The sequence below is a fragment of the Terrapene carolina genome, unplaced genomic scaffold (genome assembly GCF_002925995.2).
Source record: "Terrapene carolina triunguis isolate 2854851 unplaced genomic scaffold, T_m_triunguis-2.0 Scaffold93, whole genome shotgun sequence".
Taxonomy (NCBI): domain Eukaryota; kingdom Metazoa; phylum Chordata; order Testudines; family Emydidae; genus Terrapene; species Terrapene triunguis.
Window position 1 is genome coordinate 17,128,089 of NW_020664444.1, and position 27,512 is coordinate 17,155,600.

Genomic DNA, 27,512 nt, shown 5'->3' on the forward strand with positions numbered 1-27,512 from the left:
AAGCAGAGGTGCCAGGGCTATGAACTGCCAAGCCTAGAGGTGCCAGGACTCAGCCCTGCACAAAGTAAGCACTGGCCTCACCTCAGGGAGGAAGATGTCTCCCAGGCACACTGCGGGCATCCCTTCCTAGACACCCTGAAGTGGTCTTTTTGGAGCCCACACATGCACACTGAGGCAGCTTTCCATGCAACTAGGGGTCAATACAGAGTAAGCTTCCTTCAGCCTCTCCACAATGAAGTGGCCTCACACATCCCCTATGCACTGCAGGGATCTCACACTCCCCATCCTGAGGAAATGGCACCTTGCCCTGCTAGGCATAAATACACACAAAGGGTCTCATTCTCACACAGGCAGTGATGGGGTCTCCCCTCCACACCCATATTGAGGTGTGGGGAGGCTCTAGATGGGTGAGATCTCTCACAAGAAGGGAGAATGTGAATGAAGTTGTTCCCCTCCCCAGTGATGGGGAAACCTTGACCTGGTAAGTAGTGTCTCTCACAGGCAGTCAGTGAAACCTGGTGCAACAGGTCAGATCACTGCTTTGGTCAGGTCAAATAGCTCTCATGTCAGTGAATATGGACCATTTAGTTAGCAATGGATTAATCAGGGAATACATCCGAAGAAGTGGGTTGTAGCCCACGAAAGCTTATGCTCTAATATATTTGTTAGTCTCTAAGGTGCCACAAGTACTCCTGTTCTTTTTGCGGATACAGACTAACACGGCTGCTACTCTGAAACCTGTCAGGGAATACTGTACAGTACCACTGGTCTGTGCATATATACTGATAGCCCCAGGCTCCCAAATCCTGAAGACTCACTGACTCCCATTTATTCAGCTAATTGCAATCATTTCCCTTGGGGTTTATTAGATTACATGCCACCCCACATTGCTATCCTTTGCTGTTAGGATAAAACTCCACACCAAAGCAAGATCCCAGCTCTGATATTCAGATGTCAGGAGTTGCATACGTATAGAAAGATCAGAATATTAGTCAAGATCCACCATGCAGAACTGAAAGCAGAATTTTGTTCTCACTGTGTAATTCCTCAGTGTATGCTCAGTGTTTCCAGCCATTTGATAGCATTGTCATCATCCAGGTGAAGAGCTGGTAGCCCACTGTCAAAGTAAGTCAGCGGGCACTCATAAAGGATATGTGACATAGTCTGTATTGGACCTCATCTACATTGCAGGTTGTTAGAGAAACCCTATTTGAATAGATTGGACATACAATTGCTCTGTCCTGTTTGAAACCGATTCAGGGATGACCACAGGTGCCCTGGCAGGTCAAAACCTGGTGGACAGATAGTTGGATCGGTGACAAGAGAGTGATTAAAAACTGTCATAGCTGTTGTCATTACACCAAGCAAATTCCACTGTCATGTCCTGTGGTGGCATAAGTGACCATAAAGGACATCTAGAAGACACACGAACTGGCAGGTGGTTGAAGAGGTCTGAGTACAGAGGCACATCTCATTTCTCACAGCTCTTGACCAGGAGCATGATGGAAGCCCCTTCATGGCAAATATAGGGCAGTAATCAGCTGTCACTGTGTAATTTGGATAATTTCAATCTGCCTTCTTAAAATTAACCCTGTACTCTAGTTTTAATTAGGCTCAGTCTATTTCACATATCCAAAACTATTGTGTAGTTAGCGTGTGCTCTTAGACAGCTGCAGCACCCAGCCACAGAAGTGGTTGTATTTCTGTGGAGGGTGAAATAAGATTTTAGAGAGTACTGCTTTTGATCCACATATGCAGCTCTCACTGACACCAACTGAAATGGTGAATACAGCTCAATACACCAGTTGCAATGCTTTAAAAAAAGGTATTCTCAGGCCTCAGTTCTTATAGCTACTGCTTAAGATATTTTTTTTAATGACATCAAAAACAAAAATGTTTAAAACTGTCATCATTTAAGATGAACCAGACAACTTCAGGTATCACTGACTCTGTCTCTTTTAAGTGTTTCTAACTTAGTAATAGGGAATGGTAAGATTTTTTTTTATTTATATTTTCTGATGTGCAAAAATACATCTAATACTACTTTACACTTGTATGTATTATCTCAATGATTATTATAAAATGCTTCATTTTTTACTATTAGGATACATAAACTAAGCCAGGATAGGGTGGTTAAGCGACTTGCCCAAAATGACAGGCAAACCAGTCGTAGAAGCTGGAAAGGAACCCTGGCATCCTATTATATCTATTCCCAAACAAAAGACATTGTTTAATGTTAGTTAAGGTTGTCTTCACCAATAAACTAAACCATAAAAAAAAGTTAAGAAATACAAAGGTAAGGATTAAAAGGTTGCTAAGTCAAACACTAAAAAATGTCAGAATGAATGGTACCTGTGCAACTTTATTTCAGCCCCCTTGTGTATATGCAGAATACTCCAGCCTTGACTTTTCTGCTACAGTTTGACTTGGCAATTTTTTAATCCTTTTTCCGTTCTTCATTTTGTATTTTCTAATTTGTTATGGTTTAGTTTATTGATGAGAGCAAACTTAACTAACATTAAACGAAGATTTTGGCTGTAAGTTTCTTTATTTTTTTCATAGAAATTTTTTTTAATATGTGCTATTTAAATCAAACATTTATTTAATGTGTTACGTTTTCACAGCAGTCGAAAAATAAGATTTACTGCAGCTTCTAGCTAGGGACTCAACTCTAATCTCTCTCTTTTTTAAAAAAGATAAATATTCAGAAAGTCATAGCCTCCAGTTTGTGAAAAAATATAAACCATGAAATGGAGATGGAATTTTGTATCTTATTTTCATGTAACTTTCTTTTTTCTTAAGGAAAGTAACAGTTACCCTTTGAAAAGAAACAGTGTGACTTACCTCTATACAAACCCAAAGGAGCTCATGCAAACAGTTTGCTTTCCTTCCAACTCCTCCTGGGAATCTTTTTGTATTAATGTTATGGGAGTCTGAGGTAAATCAGTTATCCAAGGCAGCCATTGCCATGACAATCAAGGCAACAGTGATTCTCATCAAGTATATGAATAAAGTAGAGGGAGGAATAATGAGTGGCTCATTGTCTCTGAAGTCACTGCTAGGGCTCAGACAGCAGCAAATGTGCAGGGGGGGGGAGGAAATCAGGCTTTTCTGGTGTTCTAGTTTCCTCAAACTCCAACAACATGCAAATAGAAAACACACATTGGAGATCATTCCACACATTAATTAGTGGCTGAAATTTGGTTCAAATTCCCGATGGCATGTTTCCAAAAAAGGGTTCAGAAAAAAAGATGAGACACTGAGATGCAATGTAAAACGGAAAATTCTGATGCACCCTAACTGTGGTCTCACTACTGCAAGACCGTAATACCCCTCTTCTAATTATTAAAAATTCTCCCTACTTAGAACAGAAATTCCACTAACATGCGCCAGCACAATCTTCTGATCCTTCAATATTGTTTTCTTTACTGGACTTCAAGGTTCAGTCCTTGACTTTTTCATCAAGTCTTTTAAAGACTCATACAATTAAAGCCATTTTCATTTAAACTTCATGAACACCAATAATTTAAAGAAAGAACTGGTTATTTGCTTTGATGTTTAAATCATTGAGTAATATCCATCAAAGTTAATCAGAAGTCCTTATTTAGCATGTTTTATTGGGTTCATAGATGACAAGTGTCCTGGGGCTTTTTGTAATTTGTGTATTTATAGTGGGGGGGAACATACACCTCTACCTCGATATAACGCAACCTGATATAACGCGAATTCTGATATAACACGGTAAAGCAGTGCTCTGGGGGGGGGCGGGGAGGGGGGGCTGCACACTCCGGTGGATCAAAGCAAGTTCGATATAACGCAGTTTCACCTATAACACGGTAAGATTTTTTTGGCTCCCAAGGACAGCATTATATCGAGGTAGAGGTGTACTTTAATATATTTTCTGATTACAAAATGGTGGACTTTTTTGCCCCTCGGATTTGTCTGGAACAACTGCTTATCCTCCTCTAAATCTGACTAATCATAGATTCAGAGATAAAGGTATATTTAGATTCCCCACCTCCCTTTTACATAGGAGCTATAGGACACTCCATTCTATAGGAATAAAGAGTTTGCAATATTAGATTAGTATTTTGGTCCATCAAAAACAGCATTCTACAAGCAAAACTATTTAATCCCTAATGTTTCAGAGCAATACACACACAGCTAAACACTTACACACAAGTAACTTTATTCACATGCATAAACGTTTGCAGGATCCCACATATTACACTTAAACAATACTGTAAATTTAGGACAGCAGGAGAAGAGAAAAAAAATCCTTCATGCTAAATTGTTTTAATCTATGTTTCAAATCTGATTTTTCCTCAATGATATAACAACTCCCAATAGAGCAAAGATATTGATCAATTACTCTTTTGTAATGCTGTCATTTACTCTTTGCTCTTACATTTGTTTAAGCTTCAGAATGACAAAGTTTTTTTCTCCATGGCACATTAAGTAAAAACCTACATGAAAGATTACTAATTAATAGAATAAAGATTGCTTGCAACCTAACACAATTCTTTTATTAAAAACAACACCTGGAGGAGAGAGACAAAAAAAACAACCCATCAGCACGGAGGGGGATGGGGAAAGGGAAGGTCACAGGAGGAGGTAGTGTCCCAGGATGATTAACGATTTGGGTATGTCCAGGGATCATGTCCAACCTTCTCCTTTGGAGTACAGTCAGCGGGTACTCTACTTCAGCAGGGCTAAACTGCAGAGGGATGGGTGTTGTGTGCAGTGGGTACTGGAGTCCGCAGTGCTGGACTGTGACGGGTGAGGAGTGGAATGCCTCGGGTACAGACTGGAGCCAGGAGATTGATAAGAGTGTGTTGGCGGTGTCTGGGGGGTGCATGGGAAAGAGTTTTGCGACAGCAGCTGTAGGGGAGGGCGCGCGCAGAGCTGCTCGGTTTGAAGAGCTAGTATCGCCTGGAATATGTCTTCTTGGTGCTCCATAACGTTTAAGAGCTGCTCTGTGGCTTCATTCTGGCACACCGCATTCTCCTTTAGGTCCCTCTTCTCGCTGCCCTGCCACTCCTTCAATTCCTGTTTTTCGGCCACGGAGTGCATCATAACCTCACGCAGAAAGTCCTCCTTAGTTCTTCATGGCCACTTTCTAATTCTGCACAGCCATTCAGCCGGCGATAAAGAGGGAGGCTGGGCTCTCAAGGTCATATCTGAAGCCAAAACACATTTTACAGAATTTGTGTTTGCAGCACACAGATCCACAGCCAGTATTCACATACTGGTCACTAACTGGCTGTCCCCAGGCAAGCACACATGAGCCACAAGACCCCCAAAATGGTGAGTAGCCACAGGGGCAGGGTAAATCAGTGTTCCTAGACCCTACTGTCCACTGGGCATGTGGCTCTTGGGGAGAGCCAATACTGTAGTGGGGGCTTGATAATTATTCCTGTCCCCACATTTTCCACAGGCTATGTTTATTATGGAAGATATCTCACTGCTGAGGGTTGTAGAACCAATGTGAATGAAATTGTTTTTAGTTATTCACTGTACCATTGTAACTTCTGTTCACCATTTCATTACACTTGCCATTTTGCCTACATTGTAACTTTCATTACACTTGCCATTTTTCCTACATTGTAACTTCTGTGCCATATTGTAATTCAAACCCCATTTTAAAACACTTACTCCATTTTGTAAGGGCTTGCTGCAACCTTCATTGTTGCAAACCCTGCTGTAATTTTATTAGTCTAGTTGAGATGTGTGAATGAGGGATGCATGGGTGATAGAATCAACCTCCAGCACCAGCCCGTCCTGATGAGATAAAGTTCAAATACTAACGGCTGAAGAACTAGACAACAGCCCTAACTCAAGCAAGAAGCATCCACCCTAAAAAGAAACAACAGAAGGAAGATCAAAGCCAGGTCCCAGGCTGACAGTCACGCCTGCAATTGACGGGTGATCACCAAACCCAGAGGCGGCGTGACACAGCGAGACCTAGGAACTTTGAATCCAAACTAAACTCCTATAAAAAAGGAAGGGTGAGATGAGAGACTTTGGGTAACGTTCTGCTATCAACATCAAGGAGCATCGGTGCGCGCCCGACAGAGACCCGGCTCCTCCTCGTGCTCAGCTTTCCTGGCCAGTTAGCTGTCACGAGCTACGATCCCAAGCTGCGAACTCAAACTACAATCAGGACTGGTAACTATCCAGCAGCTGCAGAACATTTTGGGGTGTGTGTGTGTGTGTGTGTGTGTGTGTAAGCATTGAGGTATTTGCTAATAGTTACAGATTAATAATAAATGTGGCATCTTTGCCTTGACCCCTAAAACGATCCTGTATAAGTTTGTGGGACAACAGGGTGAGCAGGGAATCAAGAGAGGGTCTTCTCCAAGACTGTGGCTTCTGCCCTGGCCCTTATGTGGCTCGCCTGTGTGCAGCAAGGGTCCCCCCGCTCCCCGATAATGGCAGAGTGGCACGGGAAAGTTACCGTTAATGGGGCAAGAAACAAAGCAGCTCTGCCAAAGGACCTGCAGCAGTGGATTGCCCAGTATCTCCATTAGAGTTTCCTGGAGATTTCTGAGGCAGATTCCTGTGAAGTGAGGGAGTCAGTCAATCAGCCTGTTCCGCTGCTCAGACTAAGCATGTGGTGGTTCGCACATCATACAGACACAAGCCTGCTTTATGAACCCTCCTGCCCCCAACAACTCACTTCAGAGATTCCCAAAATCAAATCCACTTACCAGGGGCCTCCTCTCCTGTTTATGCTTCGCCAAGATCCAACAGCTGTGACTGGCTATCCTCCTCCAGGGTAGAAAAGAGCTCCTGGCTGCATGCATCTCTGACCTCCGAGTCGTACTCTGCCTCTGGGTCCCCCTCTTCTTCCCCCTTCACATCCGCATCCAAGATTTCCTCCTCCTGGCTTGGTCCACTCTCGACAGGCACACGAGCCATCGAAGTATCCACAGTGGCCTTTGCAGTGGAGGTGGGGTCACCACTGAGTATTGCGTCCAGCTCTTTGTAGAACCGGCAGCTCGTGGGCACAGCACCGGAGTGGCAGTTTGACTCCCGCACCTTGTGGTAGGCGTTCAGTAGCTCCTTCACTTTGACCCTGCACTGCAGTGTCCTGGTCATGGCCCCTTTCTGTCATGCATTGTGAAATCTGTCCGTAGGTATCATAATTCCTATGGCTGGAGCACAGCTGGGACTGGACAGCCTCCTCTCCCCAAATGCTGATGAGGTCCAGCAGCTCGGCATTGCTCCAAGCTGGGGATCGCTTGGTGCGTGGAACAGGCATGGCTACCTGGAAAGATGTGCTGAGACCACTGTACGCATCACTGAGCAGACAGGAAGGGGACTTTCAAAATTCCAAAGGAATTTACGGAGTGGGGATGACGGTTGGTCACCTGAGGGCCAGGCAGTAGAGTTCAAACCAATGACCAGAGAGGCAAGAACAGGCATTGTGGGACACCTCCCAGAGGCCAAATACAGCTCTGTAATTGACCATGGTGTCTACACTGGCACCGCAGTGCTGTACCTCCGGCGCAGAAAGCTGTACACCTCTCGTCAGGGTGGGTTTTTTACAGCGCTGCAACTATGCAGTTTTTGCACACTAAGTGGCTTGGCAGTGTGTACACCTCAGGAGTTACAACGCAGAAAACTGCTTTACTGCTAAGAAACTTGCCAGTGTAGACAATGCCATATATGGAACTGTCATTTGTATTCAATCAACACAGTAGTTGCCCATCAATTCCCATTTTAATTGTAAAGGAGTATTTTTGCAATCATCTTCTGCAATTGAATTTACACAGACTAATTCTCAGCTGGTATAAATCAACACAGCTTCACTTGCATAAGTGGAACTACACCAATTTACATTAGATGAGGCTCTGACCCATAAGCTCACCGTGAATACCACACAGCTAGGCAAGTTTTGTCTCTGGCTTTAAGTATAAAATATATATTGTTCATATTGCATCGTTCTCCCACATTTTTTAATTAATCATTCAGAACAAGCAGCAATTGAAGGGTCCAATCCTGCTTTCTTTAAACAACCAGAATCCTCGCTGAAGTCACAGGAGTTAAGTGCAAAAGGAATGCAGGACTGGGTGGAAGCAGTGTCGTATCAAATTGGTGAAGCTATAATGTTGCTGCTTCTTAAATTTCAACTCTTTGATTTAAAAATAATTTGGATGCCCTTGGCCCTGTATTGAAATATTTCAAGTCCGCTTTCTCCTGAATTTATCTCATGCGTTTATTTAATCCAGAAAAATGCAAATATTTAAAGATTTAAAAAAAGTTTATTTTGCAGTATATTTAACGAAAGGGGCAAGACTGGTGAAAATGAAATAAAGTACAAAAAATAAATACACTTCATAATAATGACATTACATTCCACAAAAATAAAGTGAATTGAAAATTAAATATGTATAAATAAATACAAAATATATCAAATTACAAAAAAATTCTGGCACTTGTCAAGAAGGCCTTATGAAAGTTAAAAAAATTTTGCTATGATATTTTAGTACACAAACTTTGAAACATTCTTAAAGTAAAAAAGGTTTAGTTAAGAAACCTGAACAAAAGTTGAACATTCATTTTTTAAATATTTAGACTAAGCCTACTTTTTATGTATTGCCTCAAATGCCAATTAACAGTACAGAAAACATCTACAATCAATTTTAGCACTAACATACAACAGGAAGTAAGCTAGTCTAACGTTACCACCTGCAAGGTAGTCTAGAATTCTTAATAAAATATGATGCATTTCACTTGTCATTCTAACGTTGTTATTCCTGAAATGTTTTCCTCTAAAAGACTAACAGTAGAGTAATGCAAAATTTAAGAACAAAAATAAAGTTTTGAAAATGACTAGGAATCCAAGAAATTCAGATTATCATAATAAATCTTTGTATTATGGTGGGAAACTAAAGAATAATAGTGTTTAAACAGAGAAGTGCAGGTCTTCAGCTGGTGTAAATTAACACCAGCTGAGGATCTGCCTCAGAGCCTTCAAATAGGACCACAGTACACAACCACTGAGTACTCTGTTACTCCTCTAAATATTTCTTCATATTAGTATTGCCTCTTTTTCAAGTACATGTCTGGCTCAGTTTAAAATACTGCATGATAAGTAACATTTGCTTATAATAATGCAACAAAAGGTACAGGATAAGGTACTGATTTGTAGATGCAAACCATAACTTGTAGGTTTAAGGCCATCCCCAAACAAGTTCTGTTAATTCATACATGCATTTTTGTATTAAGGCATTTTTCCTTCCACCTATTTAATTTTTATATTGAGATATTTAATGAATATTGATAATATTTTGGGTCAAGTCTGCTGTTATACCAATGTCCACCTGGATTAACTCCACCAAAGTTAAGAGTTATAGCAAATTTATACTAGTGAAACAGTAAAATTTGACATTTTCATTAAATACGTACCCTTTATTTTGTTTAAACAGTCCTCCTCTCTACCACCCTTAAAGCTGTGGGGATACAGAAGTATGCTATTGACTGAATAATACCTGCCTTTAAGGATGGATATACACAGGGGCAAGATTTTCTCTATTTTATTTGAAAACCAAGGAAAGATTCAAAGAAGCTCATTATCAAGATTAAAATTACTAAGCAGCCTCTTTTTAAAGAAGCATATTCATACATAATGGCTGAAATAGCCAAAAAGACAGGGGCAAACAGGAGCATGTGTTTTGGAGGTTAAGTCTTGCAAAGTTTTAGGGACTCAGAACATGGAAGCATGGCTTCAGTGCTTGGATCTGTTACTGATGACAGTATTATTTTTTATAAAAAACTGTTCCAAGTTACTTGTTTAGACAGTAAAGTAGTTCTAGGAATGTCAAAAATAAAACCTTAAGACACACAATGGTGTGAAACAGTCATCTGTATGATTGCTGAGGACAATTAAAGTCTTTCCTTCTGGAACTCTTGTACAGTGTCATAGAATTGCTACATCTTAATTATACTTCATCTTGATCAAAATGTAGTTTGGAATTAGAAAATGCAGTGAACAGTATGGAGGAAAAATTGCCTGGAATGTTTCATCATAGTGGCCTAAATTCACCACCCGTGAGAACAGGTGGGACTTCATTCATGTAAATAGAATTGCACATTTATGCCAGCAATTAACTCAGATCCATGTCTGCAAACAGTCAACAGAAATGAGTGTAACAATATCAGTCATTAGTATTTAAATTGAGAGGTTAGCACACTCATATGTAATGATACACCCAGCGATGCTGCTCTCAAACAAATACACAGAGGAAAAACGCACAGTATTGTTACAGTTGAATAAATTATCTTTTCTACTTCTCTAATTTTATGGTAAAAGGCTAAAATATGTACACATAGGAAATCAGTTATACAGACTAATGTGTATGAACTGCAATTGTAAATATATTTCCTATAGTACAAAAAAGTGCATGACATATACAAGAATAAGTCAGAGATGGCAAAAAGATAGAAATAAACAATGTTGCACTATATTCTTCTCTACAGCAGAGCATTTTGAATGTGGACATATGTATGCAGTAATCTGAATACCTAACAGGTTTGTAACATGCAATTTGTTTTCATGAGTATAAGAACTGAACTTATTTGTAGCCCTCTCCATTACTTTAACATCATTCCATAAAAACCTACTGTATGTCCTTAAAATATGCAAAATATGTTAAATGTGTACATTTGTCAATTCACAGCATACATATAGGAGATGCAAGATCTGAACCAATGCTGAAGAGACTATTGCATTAAAATAGCTTTTTTTTTTTTTTTATCCGAGCGAGTGCTGTCGTCTTAAATTGTCACAACATTTGGCTTCTTTCTTTGGATTCTTCCTGCATATACTCCTAAAAATAAAGCAGAAACATAAAGTTAACATTCTGTGATTGTGACTGTTCTTTTTATAAAAGAATTGTCCAATAAAAACCCAAAATTTTAAAGACAGGAATACACAAACTTGTTCAAATATGCTTTTAAATAGATGTATTTAAAAATTAATATTTTCATAATTTATTCTCTCTCTCAAATACCTTAAAATGTATGAATAAAACAGGTTATTCGAGTTGTAAAAAGGCTTGTAAATAACTATACATTATAGCATTTTCTTCCTCAGTAAGTGTTCCCCTTGCTTTCCTGCTACTCCAAAACACCTATAACTGCAATATATAAATTTTAAAAAGATTAGAAAACTTGAAATGATGATGGTTTCTATATTGTACTATAACACTTGATTACATAAAATTAGTTAAGCATTTTAAGCTACTATGGATCATTTAACTATTCTAAACTGCCTAACTCTTCACTATTATACAATGAATATCTACCATCATTTTAATACATTACATCCCTATAAGGCAAATATAAAAGAAACTCATTCCTCCTCACCACCCCAACTCCCACCCTCAAAGGCAGAAGAATCTTAAGAACCACCCAAGAAAGACAGACTGAGCAAGAACAATGCAAAGCATAAATACACAACCTAAATACATTAGCGTTTTAAATTTTAATTGTAGTATTTCAGTAAGTTATTTATGGGCCTGATCTTCCCCACCCCCAAATATCCATGCACAGAGGAAACCCTCTGCATGTAAAAGGGAACGGGGGTTCAGACCCTCCACAGCATCCCTTTCTCTCCACCCCATGGAGTCCACACAGGGTGAGGAGTGAAGCCTGAGCAGGTCAGAGGGAAGCAGTTGGTAGACCAGGAGCAAGGTGCACATTCTTCTCCCAATGGCTCTATTTTAGTTTCCACAAATCAACTCTCCCTTCAACCCCACTTTCACTAAGACCGCTGCGGACGAGTTGTCATCCTGGTAGCACAGCTCCAATGGAGATGAGGGAGGGGATGGAAAAATAGAGCACCTTCATGAAGATGGCCCTGGCTTCCTGCAACATCATCCAGTTTATTTCAAGGGGGTGAGGACGCAAACCCTCCTCTCTCCGCCACCAAAACAAGAGAAGGAACTCTGAGGAGATCCTCTTGGAGATTTCCTCCCCAAAGCTCCTCTAACAGGTTTTACTATAGGAACAGGTGAGGTGGAAATACACTAAGAGGGTATGTTTTCCCTTTAGCTCTAGTGTATCTAGCAAAACTACCTGAGGTGGTACATCCATGTCAAGAAGGAGGCTATAGACCTAAACAGACTAGAACAAAGATAGGGAAAATATACAAGTCAGAGAATACTCAAATCCTAATAAAATTGAACTGTCTTTCAGGAGATAATTTATTACAGGTCTCTGAGGTGAAATTCGCAACCAGAATTTTAAGTTCTCGTGTTCTTGGGTTTTTTTCCCCTCTCTCTCATATATATATCTAAAGATACAGCTAAGGGTAACATAAAATCCCTCTTTTACCTGTAAGGGGTTAAGAAGCTCAAATAACCTAGTTGGCACTTGACCAGAAGGACCAATGGGGAAAGAAGATACTTTCAAACCGGGGGGGGGGGGGGGAGAGGGGGGAGGGAAGCTTTGTGCTTTCTGTGTGTTCCCTCTTGAGACAAAAGAGAGAGACCATGCAGGTAATCCAACTCCTACTGAAATGATACATCTAAAATTACAGAAATTGTAAGTAATAGCAAGGAAATGCATTAGATTATCTTTTGTTTTAGCTTGTGAATTTTCCCTATGCTAAGAGGGAGGTTTATTCTTGTTTTGTAACTTTAAAGTTAAGCCTAGAGGGGAATCTTCTGTGTTTTAAGTCTTTTTATTACCGTGTAAAATTACCTTCCATCCTGATTTTACAGAGGTGCTTCTTTTATTATAAAAAAGTAAAGTTCTTCTTTTAAGAACCTGATTGGTTTTTAGTGTCCTAAAAACCCAAGGGTCTGGTCTGTGCTCACTTTGTTAACCTATCTGGTTGGTATATTATTCTCAAGCCTCCCCAGGAAAGGGGGTGAAGAGGCTTGGGGGGATAGGGATCCAAGTGGCCCCTCCCTGAATGTTAGTTTAAATCACTTGGTGGTGGCAGCAATACCATCCAAGGACAAGGAAAGGAATTTGTGCCTTGGGGAAGTTTTTAACCTAAGATGGTAGAATATAAGCTTAGGGGGTCTTTCATGCGGGTCTCCACATCAGTACCCCAGAGTTCAGAGTGGGGCGGGAACCCTGACAAAAAGCCATCAAACAGAGTCCTTCTTACACTAAGGATCTGAGTCACATTTTGGCTTATGCCTCTGCAAAGGGAGATATCTCAATTCCGTGAATCTGGAAGAATTCCATCATGCTGGGAATAAGCATGTTTCAAGATTAACGGCTCAGTTGTTGCAAGCTGCTGGGCAAAGGGCTAGACCTCAACATTTTCCAGACATCTGTGTAGCAAAATATGCACAATGCTCAGCAATGAGCTGAAAGGGTGGGAAGGGGAGTGGAGAAAGGCCAGGTCTTAGGTACTTGCACGCAATCCACTGTATAGGATGATGTGAGTAGATGCCATTTTTAGTATGTTCTGTTACTCCGACTGGCAGCCAGGAGAAGTGGGTACTTATAGGTGCTTAAGAACTGCACTTAGAAGAAACACAGCAAGGCAGCTTTGGAAATTCTAAAGGTCTTACCACATCAGTACCTTGTCACAAAAATGTTCTTGCCGACCCAGCAACATGCAATACCTGCACCCCTCAGCTTACCCATGGTCCAATAAGATGAAGTAACAGGGCTGATGAGCATGGTGCCTTATCGGTGCCTCAACACTACTCTCTCAACCCTCATGTGCACACTACATGGATCAAAGCCTACATTCAGGAAATAAACTGACAGTTTTGACTATATTCACCAATGATCTGGATTTTACCTTTAAAAAACAAAAAGCAGTCTTATTTCCCATTAAAATCAATTTACACAACAATTAATAGCCATGAGTGTATGTGAGAGAGAAACAGAGCATATAGAAAGATTTTACTTATCCTTGTGGAAAAGGATTACAGAATTCAGTAAGAATGAAACAAATAGGGCTATATAGAAATTTAGTACGAGTCCACAGAAATTTATTACAAATTCATCTTTTTATAGTTTAACCCTGTATAGAATTCAAGGGATATATATAAGAGATACAATTCTATATTAACGTCTGTGTATGTGATAGTTAGAGAACTGCAAAAACAAAACTATAAAAAGTTTCTCCTTTTCTAGTAATTTCTCTAGGACATTTCTTTAAGGTTTTGGCTTTTAGTTTATACTCCTACATATTTGATGAAAAAAGTAGAAAGCTATTTATTGTTTCTCTGCTGTCAAGTGTACCAGCCATGTTCAGCAGAAGTGCAACTCTAGATTTCAAAACATGCCCCGTATGTTTAGATGTTCCAGTTTAAAAAACAAAACAAAAAAAACCCAACCCTTTCTCTTAACCAAGATAGAAGTGGGCACGTAGATCCAGAATTAGAGGAGTTAAACTCACTACCAAAAGCCATAGGCACTTAATTTGAAATTGAGTTTTGTTCCAAAGCTCAATATTAAAGGCAAAAGAAGGACACAACAAAAACAGAAGTGTTCAATTAGTGGTCCTAAATGAAAAATTATTGTGTGTACTAGAGGGGAGAAGATATTCAATCAATGGTTGTAATTAAGTGAGGAAGACCAAGCTTTGGAGATGGAATTTCAAATGAAAGTCACACACACACACAAAGAGGAGGAAAGAGTAGATGGGCTGGTACATGAGCATTTCATTTCTAGTGATATGCATTCAAGTTCTGATTGGGTCAGAAGTAAGATTAAGTCTGATTGCCACATCCTAGCCCCAACAAAGCCACCACATCATTTTCAGTCTGTGCTTAAGGAATGTCAAAAACTAAAACAGCAGGGATGTTGTAGGTCAGTACTGACATGCACTAGCAGAGTTACAGGAAGAAATATGCCTATCCTCTGCCTAGAGCAAGCCAGTGCTGAGTCTTCATTTTCAGGAGCACACTCACAAATGTAAGATAAAATACAAGAACGTACATGAATTTGTTTAGCTTTCAGTATAATTTAATTTTTTTTATAAAGATTTTAGTTTATTTGGGCATGACCACTCCCTGGAAACAATTTGTTGCCTCACCCACATTAAACAGTTTACAGTGCATCTTTTGAAAATAGTATTATATTCCAAACTCAGGGTGGGTTTTTTTTTAAAATAACTGAATAATTAATGATTCTGGTAATAATTTGATAAACTATTCAATTTAGTTCAAATATGTACATAATTCAAGTTTTATTTACATGTATTAATTCAAGTTTAAGCTTTTTTAATACTGCACAAATAGTCCGATTATTTCTTTTACACTTGTTAGGGCTTCTTCCAGATAATGATCTCACAATGCACTGCTGTTAATTTAGTACAGATGGATATTGCCTGATTTATTATTTGTATTTGGAAGAACATGGAAGTGCTGATACTACAAATGTCATGGAAACATTGATGCTCAAACACTCTAGATGAAATTAGGAGATAGTTATACTACATAACTAAAACCACACCTCCATATAGCCAGTTAGAACAACTGTCAGATGGCTATTATGAGACATTCAGTAATTTTACAGCAATTCATCAAAGGGCCTTGAAGGCAGGCCAGACAAAATTTGGAGCCATTGTCATAAATGGGATTATTTTCACTGCTGACTATCAAAATGTCATGATATCCAAGTCATGAGAAAGTTACGACTAGCTAAAGCAAGCAGGCCAGAATATTGACTCCTCAGAGCATGGTTTCTGTAATTTTAATTGAGTGACCTTACTAGTCTGAACAATTCCTGACTATTTTGACCTGTGTTTTTGTCAGCTCTTGTGAGCTAAATAGTTAGTATCCGAGCAGTGGGTGGGGAGTTTGAATTTGAACTTTCCCCCTATATGCAACAAGATTGGATAGAAAAATCATACAGAGTTCTATGGCTCACTTGTTGCATCCCAAAAAATTATGGTTTTCCTTCCTGAATAGGATCCCAGATGTTCCTAATTTTTAATAGGTACCCAACCATATAAATGCATTAATTTTAGGCGTTACATGAATTAAGTTCCTAAATCATATTTCTGTAGTAGATGACAAAGACCAATTGAGTAAAAAGCTTTTACTTTGTTTTAATCAATCACAACTGTTTACATTCAAGTTTTAAAGTGGAAAAGTATCAGAAAATGTTTGCTTCAACTAATGTTTTGTTAAGGCATGGAATGGACAAAACCACATCTATGAATAGCTAGGCATTCTGTCCAAACACCTTTTTATTAAAAATCAACCAACCAACTTCTAAACTCCATATCTGGATCTTGGACTACCCCTCATCTAAAACTGACATGCACAGCATTGGGTATATCAGAGGAAAAAGGATCATAAATCTTCTTTGTTAATATCTCATATATAGAATAGCATTCTACAAGATGTTTTAAAGTGAGGAATTCATATAATATTCCTGCTGGTAAATTTTCTGAAAATCCATGTCATGTCCTCGGAGTTTTTCTTTCTGAGGACAAGTCTTACGTAGATTAAGAAATAGGAATAAATGGCATAAAAATATAAATATCTGCGTCAGAGTCTAGATCTATCTACTCTAGTTCTGCAGGTCTCTAATTATTAGCGTGTTTACATATACTACTAAAAATTGCGTATTTTTGGCGATCAGGCATTTGGTGAGAGAAGGAATTTAAGCAGTTATCTTAAACTGTATATGTCTTTTATATAATTTGAAAATGTACTATTAAGTTACCCATTTTTGTTTTTATAAACATATATAGAAAGATGGTTGATTTAGTCAAAGTGTATTATAGCAAAGCTACTGCAGCAAGAAAAGGAAAACAAGATATCCCATTTAAATTTTCTTGATACTAGTAACTCACTCATATCTTCATTTTAAAAGAGATCCAAGAACCCATTTTCTACACACCTGAAGTTGCCTTGTTAGGCACTCTGCTCTCTGAGGACTTCTTTCTATTTTGCTCAACCCCCTTCATTGAGGTCTTAGGGGTTCTAATTAAATATAAAAGAGTTAATAAGTCACTTGCATTAAAATCCAAAGATTGTATCCAATAAAGAAAAACACTATCAAACTGTTCTTGGTATGAAAACATCTGTAAGTGATACAGTAGAGTCTCTTCCAGAATGTGCACATGTGAAACTCCTATTAACATTACTAGGAATTATGCATATACCTTAATAGGAGAAACTCTCCATGCACACTTTTTTTTCTTACTACTCTATTCAAGAAACCGATCTAATGAGTACATGTTGCATTATTTAGGAGGTATGTGTTTCTTATAAAATCATATTTCATTTTTAGTAGGTGGAAGCAAAACTTAATGGAATGAATGTTACAAATACAGATGTCAGAACACAGTGTAAATGAAAAACAGAATGAGACCACTGCATTTTTTCCCTTACGGTATAAGAAAAATAAAAGCTAGGAACTTTAAGAACTGTCTCACCATGAATTGTAAGTTAGACATTTTGTATTTGAACAATATTTGCATTGATGCATGTAGATCTTACTTGGAAATTATTTGACTCAGATATTGCATTTGTTTTCAACCTTTAAGTTGTGCATTAAAACACATACAGTACTCTTACCCTTGCCTGCAAAGAAGCCTATGAACTGGAGTATTTTGTCCTTGATTTGGCTGAAGTACTCTGTTAAAAACAAAATCTGTATTAGTTTTGTTTATTTTGTTTCTAAATAAGTTTGATTTTTATATATTGCCTTCCATATTCCAAGTATCTCAAAGAAGCCAACACAGTGTTTGGTTACATGTTGCTAATGCAGAGAGCATCCAGTTATGCGTGGCAACCATTAAAACTCAAGAAAAGCACTGAAATAGCCTTCAGAGACAGAAAGAAGGAATCTATTTTACAAGTGTCTATACTAAAGGACTAAACTGTTTCAATTTAGAAACATAGCAGCTACGCATTTCTAGCACCAATTGTTATTGCAACAGTTCTGTGTGCATACACTTATTACCCTGGTATAGCAGACCCACACACAGCACCTGCTCCAACACTTGCTGTGGCTCTGAGTTGTGGTACTTATCACAAGGCTTCCGATAAGAAACCTGGAGCAGGTTCATACGAGTAATAAATATTTTCACTGATTACTATGATGCTGCCCTCCTGCCCCCCCTTCCCCCGCCCAGTGATTTATTTGAATTATTTGGTTCTGCTTGTAGATCAACACTCACACATTGTGGGGGCAGAACTACACACGTGCCATGGCAGAGGCCATAACGTGCCCCTGCTGCTCGACAGACTGATCTGCAGTTCACAATAAATAGCATCAACAACTTCATATGTTGGTTCTTGGGAAGACAGATCTTGCTTTTATTATTTTTGTAATTTTTTAAATTAAATTTTTTGTATAACTATGTTTGTTTGGGAATGATATGGCCAGTGGCTCTTAGCTGTTGTCATGGGATTGTCCTGGGAGGCCCCACTGAAACGGTACAGCTGCAGTGCTTCAGGTTTCTTATCAAACTAGCACTGACACACAGTTTGAAATTAAGTGGGCAAAGCTATTTTTAAGATTTGCTCAGAGATGATGCAATCATACCAGTAGAGGGCATACCTGTGAAATGTTTTGTGCACGGATGTATGCATGCTATTTTACAAGCATTCTAAGGGCTGGCCTATACTTACCGGGTAGTTCGACGGCTGGCAATCGAAGTTCCGGGTTCGATTTATCGCGTCTGGTCTGGACGCGATAAATCGAACCAGGAAGTGCTCGCCGTCGACTGCGGTACTCCAGCTCAACGAGAGGAGTACCGCGGAGTCGACAGGGGAGCCTGCCTGCCGCGTGTGGACTGCGTCTGAACCGCGGTAAGTTCGAACTAAGGTATGTCGACTTCAGCTACGTTATTCACGTAGCTGAAGTTGCGTACCTTAGTTCGAATTGGGGGGTAAGTGTAGACCAGGCCTAAGCATCTGAACTGGTATTAGCCAATATTCTCTAGTGTAGACAGACCTCATCTGGAAGGCAGCACTCCTAACAGTTCAGTACTAGTTTATTAACACAGAGTATAAGATAGTGGCCAGGTGCAAGACATGAACCTCTCTCTCTTTACCATCTAGAGGCAAGAATGCTACTGAAGCTTGAGGATCTCTTTAAATAACCCCCATTTTAAGAAGTTTCTACAGCTTGCTACATGACAGTTCATGTCTGGGGAAGTGGAGAGAATAATATCATACTGTTTTAAAAATAGCATCAAGCATTTGCTTAAAGTTAGATGCTACCACTGCATCTAACACTTGAGAAACTTGGGAACTGGACGGAGTGAGTGAAATAAACACAAACAGACAAGAAAGGTCATGTTTGAGGATATTAATCTTGAGAAACTGAAGCTGGAAAAGTACTATTTATTAACTGTAGGCAAGTTAATAACTTTTCATAATAGTTTAGCCCTGTGCATTCTTCATTACCCAGGGGCAATGACGACAGGTGACTAGCTGATGGCAAGCAAGCAGTCAATAGACCTAGCATTATAAAAAACAGTTAAGAACATTTTAGTGTAAATTACAAAAAAGTCATTTTCACTGACCTTGCTTCAGGAGTATTTTGTTTTATGATTAATTTTTTATTTGGCATTCCCATTTCTGCAGCTCTAACGAAACAAAAAAAGTGTAAGTATCCAAATACTTTTAAAACATTATAAAAATGGTCAGACAAGAAGCTATAAAAATAAAAGGAAGCCACCTAAACAGTATTATTGCCACTCTTTTGGCAAAATTATGTACAGTACAGACTACACTTTCCAACTGCAACACAAACAGAAGCAATTGTCTCCATTATGCCATAAGGCACTCCAACCAACATGCATGCATCTCTTATCATACACAGCTAATTTTGGAGAAAGCCATGAAAAGAACATAAAAATACAGCACTCACGCTTTGCAAACCAACTACAGACTAGTCACACAGGAGTCACTTCATTCATCACTGAAACAGCATCTTAACAGCACACAGCGACATTACACACAGCTCAGAACAGAGTGAAGAATATTATATCAATTGAGAACTAGAGGAAATTTTTGTAGGCAGGATGCAGCTACCTAAATTCAATATAGTCATGGTAGTGGGGCAACCACTAATCTTTCCAAAAGCTGTTATGGATTTTATTAGTTACAAGCAAGCAAATTTTATCTTATCCAAAGGATGGCATCTCAGATGGGAGAGAGTCCCCTACAGCCATGGTGTGGCATTGGGTCATTACCGCTAACTCAGCAGGAATGTCACCTGATAATGTCACCAACACTATTAACTGCAGTAATGTGATTCACTTGAGTTGTTACAGCAAATACAGAGGGTATTTGGACAATGATAAATATAAACCATGATTCTGGTGATCAGACTTCAGAGAAAATTAGATAACAGCAAGTAGGTACAGAGAACAAGATGAGGAGTGTTTATCTTGTTTTCAGCATGGGAACAAATATATATTGAATGTCTATACAAAAAATGCCATTATAAAGAAATAGAATTCAATACACTTATGGAAAAAGGAATCTTACATATAAAGACTTTCTAGCAAATATGAAAGTCTTCCAAAATCCGTACGAAACTATTTTGCTAAAAGATTCAGCTGTATTCAAACAACAACAACAACTCCCTTCCTTCCAATTCTCTCTACCAAAAAAATATTAAATACATACATACTTCATGTACTTCTTCCTATCCAGAGACTTCTGTGTAGCTGTTGAAAGTGTCACCCTCTCTCGTGGAGTCTTTATTTTAGCCTACAAAAACACAGAAGTGGATACTAATATTTGTTACTACTTTTATTACAGTTGCCGCATCTGATCCACCTTAATTAAAAGATTGGCACTTTTCATTATAAAATCTGCTTTAAAAGATTTAATGCAACTCTTTAGTTTACATGGTGATGTAGCTTTTTTTTACATTCCAAACTTTAATTTAAAATAACAAAACCAACAACAACAACAACAAAGTTATGTGCACCTTTTCTCTTGCTATCAAAATAATTCCATCATTTCTCTCCTCTCTCTCTCTGAGACAGACAGACACACACACACTTTGGAAGCATCCAGGCACCAAGTCCCTACTGTAGACTGGAGTCTTTCTGAACAAGTTTAACTACTGGAGCACCACAGCTAAAGCCACACAATTATCAGGAAGATTGTTTTCAAAAGCTAAGGTTTTATATTTCTTACTGGGTCAGGAAAAAAAAATCTGTATCTTACTCCAATCACTAACAACGGATACTTAACTAGTGACAAAAATATACATTTTCCTAGTTTTAAAGTGTTTCTTACTGGATACAAACTTGGAACATACCATTTGCCTCAGCATTTTCTCTTTGCGAACTTCACGATCATGACGCAGAATATTCATTCTTTCAGATACTTCCATTATAAAGAATATATCATGGATGTCATACAGCGCAGCTCGCAGCTGAAATAAATCAAAGCTTTCATGAAGCTTTCTTGGTGAAACTACATTTTAAAAACCCCTGTGTCAGCACAAAATGCCCATAGTTAAAATTTCATTTCAAATATTGACCCTCTGAAGTCTTCAGATATTTCTGTCAAAGATAAAATAATTTCTCTCTTTTACAATGATGAAGTAATTATAAAAGAAAAGCTTTGAATATACATTACTTGAGCCATCACTCTTTCTTGTAGGGATGCATCTTGCGCCGAAACAGTTCCTCTCTTTAAGGGAGCTTCAGACTGAAAATTTTTTATGAACTCCATAGTATCCTAAAAAAATAAAAATATTATGTACTACGCTTAATCTTTCACACTGAGTGGAAGTAAATCTCAAGCCATTTATACATCTGCTCCCTTAATCTCAAAAGTTCAGAGGAAAAGGATAGTGTGGGCCAGGGATCGGCAACCTTTGGCACGCAGTCCACCAGGGTAAGCCCCCTGGTGGGCCGGGCCAGTTTGTTTACTTGCCGGGTCCACAGGGTCAGCCGATCGCAGCTCCCAGTGGCTGCGGTTCGCCACTCCAGGCCAATGGGGACTGCGGGAAGCAGCGGCCAGCACATCCCTCGGGGGCTTACCCTGGCAGGCTGCGTGCCAAAGGTTGCCGATCCCTGGTGTAGGCAGAGACTGGGGGTAGCTAAACAGATATGGATTTAACCGTGATTCTCTAAAAAAAAAAAATGGGGCACTTAGACAATCTTCTCCTTGGCCTTACTCCTGTAACCAAGCAGAAGTAATTTAGCATTCTCACTATTGCAAGATTGGGTTCCCCTATATGCCGTATCCTGTCTAACATCTTTTACTTTGTACCTACACACACACACCATTCTCCACAGTTGTGCTGTACAGGAGCAACTAATACTAAATATACCACCTTAGACCCAAGAAATATTCAGATTAATGGAGATGATGTTCCACTTCACCATCTTTCCCTACTGCTGCCTTGCCGAGCAACAGGAGTGACGGGGTAAATCACTCATCTCTCTTTTCCCTTCTCCACTCCCTTGTCCTTAGCTTCCTCTCCTCATATTAAATCAATCAGGGACAGAGGGGCAGATTGAAGACATTAATAGAATACCTTAGATGATGCCTCTAATTTTAGCATCTAACTATTTGAATATTTAGAAAGCTGCAAAATCACAGCATAAGTTTGACACAGGAAACCTCCATACTAACTCAGGATCCAGGAAAAATACAGTTCAATTAAAAAAAGTTTTAAGACAGCAGATATGAAAGTTGGAATAAGGAATATTCTGCTATGCAAGGTTCATTTCAACTGAAAGTTTGCATGTGAGATAATTAAGAATATATCTAAGAAACAATTATTCAACTTCAGTCTGTATTAGAATGGTTTTATAGGTCACTTCAAAAAAGCACAGGAAAAGGTACTGTTGGGACACTATAAAAAGTGGTATGCACACAGCATGCAATAATTAACACAACTATGTTTTGGGTAGTTAATTCATTCTCTAAAAAGGATAGAGCTATATTACTTATGTAGTAAACTTCATTAGTTAATTCTCAAAGTAAAATGAATTTTGTGCTCTGGTGAAAAGTCTAGATCTTATTTGTCAGCTGAAAGGGAGTGGCAGAAACCAACAGGAGGAAGGTGGAAAAAATGCATAAAGCAAGCATCTTTACAGTTATCTCCTTACTTTTACAGTTTGCCTAAGATATTTCAATTTTTCTGTTTGCATGAGCCTACGAGTCAGAAATCCCTTTGCCAAGGCAGTGATCTTACTGAACTTCACTTGCATCTCTGGATTGAAGGCCTTTAAAGAAAAGAGAAAAAAAAAAAAAAGATTAAAATTAAGAGATTTTCTATGCTTTAATATCAAATCCAACGAAAGTTCTGAATTTTAATTTCTCAAAATAAATTAAGTTAAATTGATTGCTACTTGTTTAACAAAAATGTCTGTACAGCTATCTTGTATTAACAGCCAGGTATTAAATTTTGCCAAATACACTTTGGCTAGCCAGAACTCCCCAGTATTAATTTGGTTAACAGAATAAAGATGTGGTTACACGATTAGTTTGTCTGTACTGTAATGAGAAAAATATTGTTCTGCTCTCTTCTTGTGTCTGCTAGTACAAATCCATCTAAGAACTGTGGATCAATTAGTAGTTTTGGATTGGAAGTTATTAATGCGTACCTGCAGTAGCAGTTGTCCTGAAAGAATTAGATGGTTAAGCAAAATAAAATAAAATAAAATAAAATAAGAGAAAAGCTTAAGTCAATTTATTTTCACACCTGAGACCACCTGGTTTTGGCCCTAATAAGCCTGGATGCTGATATTTTTGACATTCCACTACCAGATGGTCCCCAGAGGTAGAATGGAGCTTCATTTGTTGAACCAAAACTACTGGGCATGGTAGTGTTGGCAAAACCTATATGAAAGCAGAATGTATGATTAAACAAATGAGTACTAAACAGGAAGCCTGTGCACACAAACTACTGTTCAAATACTTACACGTCATGCACCAGTTACACACACACACACACACACACACACAAATCTAGTTTTATGACATCTGCAATGTTGGGTTTTTTTAAATGTACAGAGATAACAGCTAACATTCTATATTAAAACCAAATCTTTCTTGAATTTACTTTACATCGGGATATATATTGGACTAAAATTGCTGCCAGCATTTTCCCTTGTGTTGTATGCACTATATTCTTATGTCACCTATGCTTGTTCAAAATGTAGAAATATCATAATCAAAGTGGGAAAAGGTCCACCACTATGCTAGTGTGTGAAAAAGTCCCCAGTAGATGGCGTGTCAGATAATAAAATGATACCAGATCTTATCCAAAAGGCATCTGACCAAGGAAGGTACTTTCAGAATTTTATTACAGTAGTAGTTTCTGATCCTGCAAAATGGACATAAGCTTGCTAAGACCACTAATAAATTTTACATAGACTGCTAAACAGCAGCTGTAAGGTGCTAACTTTCAGTACTTCCTGCCTAGACTGGATTCCAACCACGGAAGAAGCAGAGATGCTACCATCACCAATACCATGAACCAGCCAGTACATTTGGTATATTCTGCTTTAAAGTGCCCAGTAAAACTTTTAATAATTATTTGCCCCCTACTTTTACCAGTGCTGTTCGAGTTTGTGTTATGGATTGTCTCCACTTGAGTCAGCATTGTTTCCAACAAGCCACTTTCGCTTATTTTTCTCCACTGCAGTTCCATCCCACTGCTAATGGTCATTTTGGGTATTTCTATGTCTGCTGTAGCACTCTTCTTTCCTTTTAACCTTCTCTCCTGCTCTTCTATCTCCTGCAGATTAAAAGTCTGAAATAAAACCAGATCTTTGATTCTACATAATGGAATTTAAATACATTTTGAGCAAGCAATTGTATCCTGGCATAAGCTTCAATACAACATAGGCAGTTTAACTAATACTTTTTTCCCCATTTGCGGAACCCTAAAAATTTTCGAATGGAGGTGCAGACCCTTTTGGAAATCTTAGATATAGTCTGTGGACCCCCAGGGGTCCACAGACCACAGGTTGAAAATCACTGATATAAAGACATCTTAATTTCCACTAACCTCCATGTAACAAATGATATAATAGCACTTAAAACAGATGTGCTGAATAAATATACTGCAAGAAATCCAGCAGCGCAGCCTTTCCCAAATATAAACACCTGGCTTCCTATCCCTTTTGGCTATTTTAATAGATCATGAAGATGTTATGCAAGCTAATACCTGACTGTGCAGTAATTGTCTAGCTTTTCCAGGATATCCAAGTCCCCATTGCATCTCTTGCCTTTTGCAGTTTGACACGAAAGCATTCATCAATTATACATCTTGTCAAGGTTCCTTCCCCACTCTGAACTCTAGGGTACAGATGTGGGGACCCACATGAAAGCCCCCTAAGCTTATTTACCAGCTTAGGTTATCAGTAAGCTGCCACCACCAAGTGTGTTCCAAATCTTAGGGAAGAGCCACTTGGAACTCTGCCTTTCCCCAAATATTTCCCAAGTCTCTAACCCCCCCGTTCCTGGGCAGATTTGAGACTAATTCCTCCCCCCACCCAAGTCCTTACACCCCTTTTCCCTCACCAATTAGTCCTGGTGAACACAGATTCAAAACCCTTGGATCTTAAAACAATGAAAACATCAATCAGGTTCTTAAAAGAAGAATTTTAATTAAAGAAAAGGTAAAAATCATCTCTGTAAAATCAGGATGGAAAATAACTTTACAGGGTAATCAGATTCAAAGAGCCCAGAGGAACCCCCTCTAGCCTTAGGTTCAAAGTTACAGCAAACAGAGGTAAACCCTCTAGCAAAAGGAACATTTACAAGTTGAGAAAATAAAGATAAAACTAACATGCCTTGCCTGGCTGTTACCTATAAGTTTGAAATATGAGAGACTTGTTCAGAAAGATTTGGAGAGCATGGATTGATGTCCAGTCCCTCTTAGTGCCAAGAGCAAACAACCCCCAAAACAAAGAGCACATAAACAAAAGCCTTCCCCCTCCCCAAGATTTGAAAGTATCTTGTTCCCTTATTGGTCCTTTGGGTCAGGTGTCAGCCAGGTTACCTGAGCTTCTTAACCCTTTACAGTAAAAGGATTTTGGTGTCTCTGGGCAGGAGGGGTTTTATAGTATTGTATACAGGAGGATTGTTACCCTTCCCTTTATAGTTATGACACATCTCTCTCCTGGGAATACCCTTTCATCTCTATACTAAAACAGAGAATAATCCTAAGCCTCCAGTTTTTGCCGCATGAGTTTTCTCAACGCTCCAAATGCTGCTAGCCAGACCAAAATGGAAGCTCAGGGAAGGTTTCACACAATCATATTCTTCAAAGAGCTCCCACAAATTCAGACAGATTTATTAAATATCCATCTTGAGTATGATATGCAGAGAAAGAATATATTGTTTCAGCCCCTTATACTAAAATAGCAAGTTGAGCAGTTAACCCTAAAGACCTAATTTTAGCATTTTCCTATCTTGTTCCCTCACCTTCTGCAATCTCTCCTGTTCTCTCTCTTGTTCAGCTATCAGTACTGATAGTTGTTGTGCATGCTGCTCTTCAAGTCTCTTTCTCATTTCTTCAAAAGCCAAGAGTTTATTTTTCAAAATCTCTTCTTCTGAAAAGAAAAAAAATACATGCATCATAAAGCATTAATCATATAGTCTTACATTTTCTAAGTGTTCTGCAAGCTAGATAAACAGATCTCTACATTTTCAATACATTTTTCCATTGGGTGTTATACAGCACCGTTGGTATATCCACAAAAACATGAAGTAGAATATTTTTCTTTTATTTCATATTCACGTTTCTGAGATCAGCATATCCATGGACGGGACAGTATAAATGGCACTGACCAATCCCAGATTCAAGAGGTCACATGCAGAGACTAGCTCTGAAAAGAATATGACTACTTGCTTGAGTGAACAAAACATTTATTCCACTCAGTTTTGATAGCTTCCTTTACAGACATACACATGACATTTTTATTCTTGAATTGGAAGAACACCAATCCTGGTAATATTGAAGTTACTTGCAGCTGATATTTTAATGCAAGCATGTTTTTATTTGCAGTGTGCATCTGTTTTCTTACATTTTAAGAACTCAAAAAACTGCTCTACCATAGGCCTGCTCACCATACTCATGCTAGGTGCCCCATTGACCTTTCCCTGGCACACAAGAATTCACTTAGATTTTCTTTCTGTTATTAAACATTTCACAAGTGTCCCCGTACATGCACAATGAGTCTGTGCTGCTAGAATCTCTCCAGTCTCTTTGGAGGTTTCAGATTAAAACAGGGTGAATATTTAAAACACATCCCACAAACCCATGCATGCTCTTGTGAAATTTTCTTTGGATTATTTTTCAGTTGAGTTTTCCTCCTTTCATTTTTATGTTCCACCAGGATATAGCAAGCGCCTTTATTGGCATGATTGTTTAATTTCTGTTCAGTGGCCTTTCATTTTTCTTTTTTTAAATCTCTCTAATCTAATTATATACAACAATTTTCAACAGAACAATATCAAAAAACTTTACAATACAAAGAGGAAAGACTCCGGTTAAGGCAGCAAATGGTGATTTTAAGCAAGCAGATCAGATAAAAATATGTTTTATATAACAAGAAAACAAATACCTTTTCTGGT

At 38.7% G+C, this 27,512-nt stretch overlaps 1 protein-coding gene across 9 annotated transcripts in view; it reads right to left on the reverse strand.

Annotated features, from left to right (window-relative positions):
- Nucleotides 1-8,339: 8,339 nt before the first annotated feature.
- CCP110 (centriolar coiled-coil protein 110) overlaps nucleotides 8,340-27,512 on the reverse strand; it is a 28,205-nt gene continuing 9,032 nt past the window's right edge. For 2 of the 9 annotated variants that reach the window (XM_026650682.1, XM_026650681.1), the window contains exons 5-15: nucleotides 26,361-26,488; nucleotides 24,477-24,681; nucleotides 23,629-23,765; nucleotides 23,033-23,149; nucleotides 21,549-21,650; nucleotides 21,226-21,342; nucleotides 20,587-20,666; nucleotides 19,472-19,534; nucleotides 17,514-17,573; nucleotides 16,834-16,916; nucleotides 8,340-10,835 (exon numbers count right to left, since the gene is read on the reverse strand). In XM_026650682.1, coding sequence (XP_026506467.1) covers nucleotides 10,783-10,835; nucleotides 16,834-16,916; nucleotides 17,514-17,573; nucleotides 19,472-19,534; nucleotides 20,587-20,666; nucleotides 21,226-21,342; nucleotides 21,549-21,650; nucleotides 23,033-23,149; nucleotides 23,629-23,765; nucleotides 24,477-24,681; nucleotides 26,361-26,488 — 1,145 coding nt within the window. In that variant the 3' untranslated portion in view covers nucleotides 8,340-10,782. Of the gene's footprint in view, nucleotides 11,145-16,833; nucleotides 16,917-17,513; nucleotides 17,574-19,471; nucleotides 19,535-20,586; nucleotides 20,667-21,225; nucleotides 21,343-21,548; nucleotides 21,651-23,032; nucleotides 23,150-23,628; nucleotides 23,766-24,476; nucleotides 24,682-26,360; nucleotides 26,489-27,512 lie in introns of all 9 variants that reach the window. The other 7 variants (XR_003369738.1, XM_026650685.1, XM_026650684.1 and 4 more) reach the window with 7 other exon arrangements.